Genomic DNA, 9065 nt, shown 5'->3' on the forward strand with positions numbered 1-9065 from the left:
TATATATATATATATATATATATATATATATATATATATATATATATATATAAAAAACATGTTTATATATATATGACTGGTAAAAATGTTCTCTCTACATTTTGGTGTTTTTATGGGCTCCTTTTATTAGATATATATATATATATATATATATATATATATATATATATATATATATATATATATATATATATATAATATATATGATATATATATATATATATTATATATAATTATTATAATATATATATATATATTATATATATATATATATATAAATATAATATATTATATGTATATATTGATATTATTATATATTATATTAATATTATATAATATACTATATATATATATATTTATATATTTTATTATGAGTATGCAGGTATCGTTATTTGTATCCACCCACAGATTAGAATCTTAGTACAAGCGACTAGAAGCGATCAAGATCCCCAGTTATCTGAAAGTAGGTAACTCATCAGTCTATATTGACTCACGGGTATTACACGAGAGAACCATCAGTAATTATTCCTTCGAGGTATAATTAGGAAAACCGCCTCCTGGCAAGTGACCCTAATGAAGGTAATAAGGAAGCTCTCTCATTGCTCTCCAGTTTCTCGTGAAGCTAAGATGATGCTTCTATTGATTTAACTTGCTCGCCTTCCCCACGACCTATGGCTTACTAATGCTGTTATGAAAACAATTGGGAGGATATTACTGAAATTGCATGAAAATATTATGTATATAAATAGAAAATATATGTATATATATATGAATGTATATATATATATATATATATATATATATATATATATATATATATATATATATATATATATATATATATATATATTCATATATTAGACATGTGTGTATGTATGTATACACACCCACACACACACACATATTTATATATATATATGTATATATATATAATATATACTATATATATAGTATATATATATAATATATATATATATATATATATATATATTATATATATATATATATATATATATATATTAGTTTTCTTCAAGACATACAGCAATACTACAGGCATTCCTCACTAATTGTTTTTGCTTCTCATGGAGTTTCGCATTCAGGGCGTGATTCATGATAAATAGAGTCAAATACACATGATCATTAATATTACATGAAAAAAAAATATTTAAAGTACTAATTAGTTGTAGCTAACTCGCTGTAATTAGCCACTGCTTTTGTCGAGTATTGACCTATATAATCTGTTCTACAGGCCTATTATTACTGTCTATAACTTTTATTGTAGCGTTCTTAGCCCTCATGTTGTTTAATTAGAACCAAGAGAGTTCAAAGGAAGACCCAACTCTTATGTACCTTAAAACAATTCACCTTACACGGTAAATAAATTGTTGATCAATATTTTTATCTCTTTATTAATTTTCATTTATTAATCTATCTTTCTCCGCCAACAGATTCCTTTTTATTCTGTATTTCTTATTATATTCTCTCACTCTTTTCAAATGAGCACCATATTAACTGGGTTTATCTTCTGAATGATAAAAAAATAACAATAATTGCTACATTTTACGTAGGTTATCGATATTATAACCATCCTCAACAATACCTATTAACGCCATTAAGGCCATTGTACTTGTTACTTAAGATTAATCTCACAGAGCAGCACGGAAGAGTCTTTCTATTGATATGCAAGTAACGAAAATAATCATGATGAAGAGTGACTGATTAATTTTTTGCGCCTTTATTTCCATCCCTAAGAATACAAATTACTGCATATACTCTTATTCATCAGTATGTTGATCCGGTTTAAATTCCTTTTATTGATTGCTACATAGTGGTTAAAATGAGTAAACAAGTTTTCCAACCAATTTCAAAAACTTGCCTATTGCGTACCTAACCAAATTGTAAAAGCATTACATGTTCAATCGATTTGCCTATATTCCCCAAATATCTAAATATGAAGAGTTATAGATTTGAGTTTCTCATTAGAAAAGGTCATACTTTGACCTCTTGTGACCTTTGGTATTAACCAATCTTATTGCCTTTGCATATGATGAATAGATCATTCTTTAAGCTTTATTTTGAGAGGTTAACGAGCTCAGAAGACCATTTCATTGTTGAGTTATTGGAATTTATGTAACCAATACACATAATAAAAGGAGTTATTTTGTTTTCATCAAATACAAAATTCTGAATGACACGATAACTGTTGGGTTTCTGGGTGTCTATCCTCGCCAAAAGATGTCACAGTGGACCCTCTAACTAAATCAAGCGGGCAATTTCCTGGCCCTGTCATGCATGCAAACACCCCTTGGCTCCTGTACTATCTCTCTCTCTCTCTCTTTCTCTCTCTCTCTCTCTCTATCTCTCTATCTCTCTCTCTCTTTCTCTCGGGATCGTTTAATCCAACTGAAATGAACAATAACATCTCGAAGAAATGTTGGGCATTTGTTTTGCAGGCTAAATTTCTTAGTTCCATACCGTACAATAAAATTTCGAATTTTCTTTCTTCGAGCAAAGAATAAAAACCTTGATAAAATCCCCTTAGAACTCGAAAGGTACTCTCGATGAGCAAAGGAATAATGTCTGGTATTGAGTAACTTCCTTTGATCGTTGAGTGCCACCCGTGAGCAACGGCACGGTGACATTTCTTGTGATATCCCCGTAGAATGTGACGACTACTGTCTGAGTTATGTCTTTCTCTGATTGGAAATGGTAATTTTCTCTCAGGGCGGAGTGTTGCAATTTTCATGAGGAGAGCCATTATTTTCCCGGATAATTTCTTTTTTGTTAACAAGCTATCTTTTTTAATCGATGATTTCATTGTTTTGTCTTTATTGGTTTTACTCACAATGATTGTATGCAGTTTCACAATCACTTAATTTTTTTCAGATACTAATAGCTTTCTTGAAAAGTGTTAAGTAGGTTTTCTTAAGAGACTTTTATTTAATCTTCAAAACAGACCTGTCTGTTATTGTCACTTTATTTTGAAAATTCCTTTATTTGATCTCCAAAAGCAGCATCTACATATTAGAAAAAGCGTGTGTCTAGCCAAACGGAATCTCCATATATAATGTATGCTTATGGGTTATTGACAATACTGTTGAAAATAATGGAATTTTCATCATTCGAACATTTTATAATACAAATTTACTTTGAATCTATGGCTTTTCTTGGTGGTACTTACCAAGACATAGATAACCTTCAAATTAGGTCAAAATAGGCAATCACCTACAGCACTTGCAATAATAATAATAATAATAATAATAATAATAATAATAATAATAATAATAATAATAATAATAATGTCTTGTTGAAAACGATTGCTGCATCAGCTCCATTAATTTTGTATAGAGTCTTCTCTATTTTCCTTATTAAGGATTTCTCAATGTTGCTGAAACTGGCAAGCAACGTGCCAAAGGGGATCGTCAAATCTAGTGTAGTCATATTGAATTATCTTTATTACTTGCATATATACATATATTACTGTTACAAGTCTCTCTCTCTCTCTCTCTCTCTCTCTCTCTCTCTCTCTCTCTCACTGACGTTTCGCCCAGATCTGCCAGGGCATGGTCACAGCGATGGTTGCTGGAGGACTGAATCTTATTGGTGAGTCCTTCGCTATATATCATGGTCGAGCGGGCGCTCACGGATGCTCCTGCAGGACCCGGAGGGTGCTGGACTTTTCATTGGCTGGCGGCCAGGCGTCGGAAACTCTCGAGGCGCTTTGATCTTCTCAGGTGTGTTGCGTCACCTGGAGCTGGGTTTTCATTGGCTGCGACCGTGGTGACGTAACTACTGGTACTTTTACCAACCTCTTCGATATTGGTCCCGTCCTGGGCGCTGGTGTTCTCGTCTGGAGGGGGGGGCTGGGTCTTCCTTACACAGGTGGGCAGCAGGAAGGGTTCCTGCGTCGTATTAAGGAAGGGTTTTTGCTCGAGGATGAATAACGCCTAAAGGAGGCGTAGGCGTCGCTGATCGGGGGCTCTTCCAAATATTTTTGTGTTTTTTACAATATCCTCACGCACGACGTGCTGTTGGTGGGCGATGAGGGCGTGGTGTTTTATGGCACCGTTCTGGGCGTGACAGGAGATCCTCTTAGACAGTCGTAACGTTGTCATACCGATATAAACTCCAGGACATCCTTGGATAGGGCATGTGTACCGGTAGACGACGTTATTCTGTTTCAGGGGATCTCCTGCAGGCGGGGTAGGGTTATTTCTCATAATCAGGTCCCTTGTTCTCCTGTTCTTATAATAGATTATAAGAGAGAGCCTCTTCCCTTCCTCCACGGGGTTGACGTTCTCTTCTACAATCTTCTTAAGGCATCTCTCCTCTTCTTTGTATCCGTGGTGCATGAAGGACTTGTAGAAAATACGTATATCCTTGGAGGGGGGATTCTCTTTATTCTCTCCGTCCTCCATGTACCATTTGTTTAAGGCTGTTCTGATCTCCCTGTTGATCAGCTTGTTGGAGTAACCGTTGTTAATCATCATTTGTGAGGCTCAGTCCAGTTCTGCGTGAGTGTCCTGCCACGCTGAACAGTGCGTTAAGGCTCTCCTCACGAAGGCCCTGACGGTGGTGGTCTTGAACCTTGCAGGACACTCACTCTCTCCATTTAAGCAAAGTCCCAAGTTAGTAGATTTGGTGTAGACGGTGGTGGTCATCTTTGGGGTAGTCTTCGTAATTAGGACGTCGAGGAAGGGGAGCCTATCTTCGCTGCTAAATTCAATTGTGAAATTAAGGGCCCTGTTGCGCAGGAACTGCTGGTGAAGGGCTTCAACCTCTTCCTCGGAGTCAGCTTGAACAAATATCTCATCGATGTATCTAGCATACGTCCGGGGACATCGGTGCTGCGAAAAAACCCGCTCTTCAACGGTACCCATGTAAAAGTTGGCAAAAAGGACGCCCAAGGGAGCACCCTAACTTCGTGGAGATTAATGCCCGTCTTACCCACCTGCAAGAGGAAGACATGCGTAAGCGAGTCAGGGGCGAGACCCGCAAGCTTATGGACCTCAATGGAGGGACCGGCCCCCGAACAAGACGACTTACTCAACCTCGGCCTCAACTGTCACTTCATGACTAAACCCAGGAAACATGAAAAACGTATGGAGATAGAATTGCTCCTCGACTCCATACAACAGTTAGAAGCCAAGAAGATCCTTAAGACCAGCGACGCCCTTCAACCTCTCCTACTCGCAGAAGCCCTGACGGACAGAGGGAACTATACCAGCGGGATATTTACCAAAGAGCTGAAGGACGCAGCAGCGGATCTTAAGAAAAATGAGGAGATAACAATATGTCGGGCAGATAAAACGGCCGCCTTTGTACTTATCAAGACTGAGGAATATTTCGAGAAGCTAGACGATATCTTAGCAGATACCTCTAAATTCGAGAGATTGACGAGAAACCCCACCGAAGACATCAAACGGGATGCTAACCGCATCATCACTGCAGTAAACGCCGCAACGAATGCATGCCACCTCCCGCCCATCCAAGGAGATTACAACTTGGGGTACCTTTACTTCCTCGACGGAGTTCCTGGAGAAAATCCGGGGGATTCCCCTGGCGACGGCACTATGGCGTCCCTCGTCGTGGAGTCCCTGTTTACCAACGTCCCCGTCGATGAAACAGTAGGCATCATTTTGGAAAAGGTCTACAGGAGCCCTGACAAGCAACCTCCGAACATCCCGGAAGAATCGCTTAAGACACTCCTAGACATCTGTACGAAGAGAGCCTCCTTCACCACCCACAGAGGACAGATGTTTCGTCAGAAAGCCGGCGTTGCAATGGGGTCCCCCTTGGGCGTCCTCTTTGCCAACTTTTACATGGGTACCGTTGAAGAGCGGGTTTTTTTGCAGCACCGATGTCCCCAGACGTATGCCAGATACATCGATGACATATTTGTTCAAGCTGACTCCGAGGAAGAGGTTGAAGCCCTTCGCCAGCAGTTCCTGCGCAACAGTGCCCTTAATTTCACAATTGAATTTAGCAGCGAAGATCGGCTCCCCTTCCTCGACGTCCTAATTACGAAGACTACCCCGAAGATGACCACCACTGTCTATACCAAATCTACTAACTTGGGACTTTGCTTAAATGGAAAGAGTGAGTGTCCTGCGAGGTTCAAGACCACCACCGTCAGGGCCTTCGTGAGGAGGGCCTTAACGCACTGTTCAGCGTGGCAGGACACTCACTCAGAACTGGACTGAGCCTCACAAATGATGATTAATAACGGTTACTCCAACAAGCTGATCAACAGGGAGATCAGAACAGCCTTAAACAAATGGTACATGGAGGACGGAGAGAATAAAGAGAATCCCCCCTCCAAGGATATACGTATTTTCTACAAGTCCTTCATGCACCACGGATACAAAGAAGAGGAGAGATGCCTTAAGAAGATTGTAGAAGAGAACGTCACCCCCGTGGAGGAAGGGAAGAGGCTCTCTCTTATAATCTATTATAAGAACAGGAGAACAAGGGACCTGATTATGAGAAATAACCCTACCCCGCCTGCAGGAGATCCCCTGAAACAGAATAACGTCGTCTACCGGTACACATGCCCTATCCAAGGATGTCCTGAAGTTTATATCGGTATGACAACGTTACGACTGTCTAAGAGGATCTCCTGTCACGCCCAGAACGGTGTCATAAAACACCACGCCCTCACCGCCCACCAACAGCACGTCGTGCATGAGGATATCTTAAAAAACACAAAGATAATTGGAAGAGCCCCCGATCAGCGACGCCTACGCCTCCTTTAGGCATTATTCATCCTCGAGCAAAAACCCTTCCTTAATACGATGCAGGAACCCTTCCTGCTGCCCACCTGTGTAAGGAAGACCCACCCCCCCCCTCCAGACGAGAACACCAGCGCACAGGACGGGACCAATATCGAAGAGGTTGGTAGAAATACTAGGAGTTACGTCACCACGGTCGCAGGCAATGAAAACCCGGCTCCAGGTGACGCGATCAACGCGCCTCGAGAGTTTCTCCACGACGCTGGCCGCCAGCCAATGAAAAGTCGAGCACCTCCGGGTCCTGCAGGAGCATCCGTGAGCGCCCGCACGACCATGATATATAGAGAAGGACTCACCACTAAGATTTTTTTTTTTTTTTATATACAGGCTATTCTGTGAGCAAGAGCCCGTGCTGGCACAAGGCCAGCTTAATCTTACAAAATTAATGGAGCTGATGCAGCAATCCTTTTCAACAAGACTTGTTTAAAAGAGGGTCTACTCCAAAGATATAATAATAATAATAATAATAATAATAATAATAATAATAGTAATAATAATAATATACTGGTTAAATACCTTAAATAAAACAGGCACTATTAAAGGACATTGCTGTCAGACGATTTTATTCTGTAGAGAGTTTTCTGTATCTTCCTTCTAACAGCTATCTCTTGGTTACTACAGCTGGCGAGTAACACACTAATACTAATCATCATCGGGTGGGGGTAATAAAAATTCAGAATTGAAGTCATTTAAGGTTAGTTAGATAAAGAGTAATGTCCATAGAGTTTTTATATAATAAAAAACGATTACGCTAACGTTTCTCTCAGTTTCGACAGAGTATAATCACGTGACGTTGCGAGACAGAGCGTGACGTGACATGACGCCACTGCAGCTCAAATTCTGATTGGCTGGCGCGCTGTCCTCGTTGACATTAGTGCAGGCCTGGATTTTCATTGGCTACCGGACCACTCGTCGCATCAGGTATACCTGCATTGGTGTTGTTGGACATTATTCCCCATGTTTAACTACACTTAATTTTGTATTACTCCCAACTGATGATACCTGTATTGGCCCATTACTTGCCAGTTGTAGTAACCAAGAGAAGCTGCCATGATAGTCAGGGAGCTTAGGGACTGTGGAAGGGGTGATTATGCAGATTCATCTAAAAATATCAAATTTGGCCCAGACGTAGTTTATACTATACTATTCCGAATTCTAGAGAGTACCAAGAAAATTGCCCAGATAATGTGGGCAGTTTTCTTGGGAAAAAAAAAAACCCTTGCGAAGGGTATTTTTTCTATATTTGTAATTTTTTCTTCAAAATTATGCTTTTCATGTGAAAATATGCACGCATAAAAGAAATGGAAATTACATTGTACATAAAGTCTTCTTTATGGGTTATTGAAATAAATTTAATTGTTTCTTCGTAAATCACCTCGCAAATGGGGGCACATTTTGTCGTAAATGAAAAAAATTGATTTCACGCTTACTTTTCCTTCAATATTTCTAGATAAATTACCATAGAAATGAAATAGCAGGGCAAATATTTCTCTTTAATTAGGTATGTATTATTTCGTTCTGCATAAACACGCCGAGAAAATAAATCGTTAATTGCTATAAAAAAATCATTGCATGATTAAACTTTTTTTCTTGTTTGCTTTCAGGTGTTTTGGCAAGGAGCCTTGTGGATGGCAATAGCTGTTATGGAAAGGCTGGATGCATGCTCATAGCTAGTGACATACAGCATGGTGGACTGAGCATCATGCTGAATAATGGACTACTATATGATGCAACCTCTGAACACGAGAGCTGTTACAGTAACTCCTACATAATTTGTGGTACATGCATTATTTCAAATAAGAGTTTCTGTAATATCTGAACCACCATTAACCCTTAAACGCCGAATGGACATATTAAATGTTGAGTCAAAATCTCCCCCGATTGGACGTACCATACGTCGACTCAAAAAGGTTTGTTTAAAAATTCGCGGAAAAATACTTATAGGCCTACCAGCCAAAAACTTTTGAATCACGCGTCTTGGGGGATGCTGGGAGTTCAAGGATTGAGGTGTTGTTTTGTTTTGAAGCGTGACCCAAGTGCGCAGGCGCGAAATGCTTTCTTCTCGCCCCAGCCAGCATCAGCGGCGCATCGTTCGAGAGCGATCTTTTGTCGGAACCGCGTTTTTCTGAGCTTGTGCGAGACTTTGAACATTTGTGTTGCTACAGGACGTTCGTAGAGATGTCTGGACAGCATTTGAAACGCGAAAGGCGCGTTTTACCCGTCGGAAGGGAACGTGTTAGGAGAGTTTTGGACCTGGATGCTGGGGAAGGAACA

At 39.7% G+C, this 9065-nt stretch overlaps 1 protein-coding gene across 1 annotated transcript; it reads left to right on the plus strand.

The window, feature by feature from the left end:
* Positions 1 to 5012: 5012 nt before the first annotated feature.
* On the plus strand, positions 5013 to 6203 carry LOC135215761 (uncharacterized). Its single transcript, XM_064250716.1, has one exon. The coding sequence runs from the start codon at positions 5013 to 5015 to the stop codon at positions 6201 to 6203; it is 1191 nt and encodes a 396-aa protein (XP_064106786.1).
* The last annotated feature ends 2862 nt before the right edge of the window (positions 6204 to 9065 follow it).

The sequence above is a fragment of the Macrobrachium nipponense genome, chromosome 5, assembly GCF_015104395.2.
Source record: "Macrobrachium nipponense isolate FS-2020 chromosome 5, ASM1510439v2, whole genome shotgun sequence".
NCBI classification, from domain to species: domain Eukaryota; kingdom Metazoa; phylum Arthropoda; class Malacostraca; order Decapoda; family Palaemonidae; genus Macrobrachium; species Macrobrachium nipponense.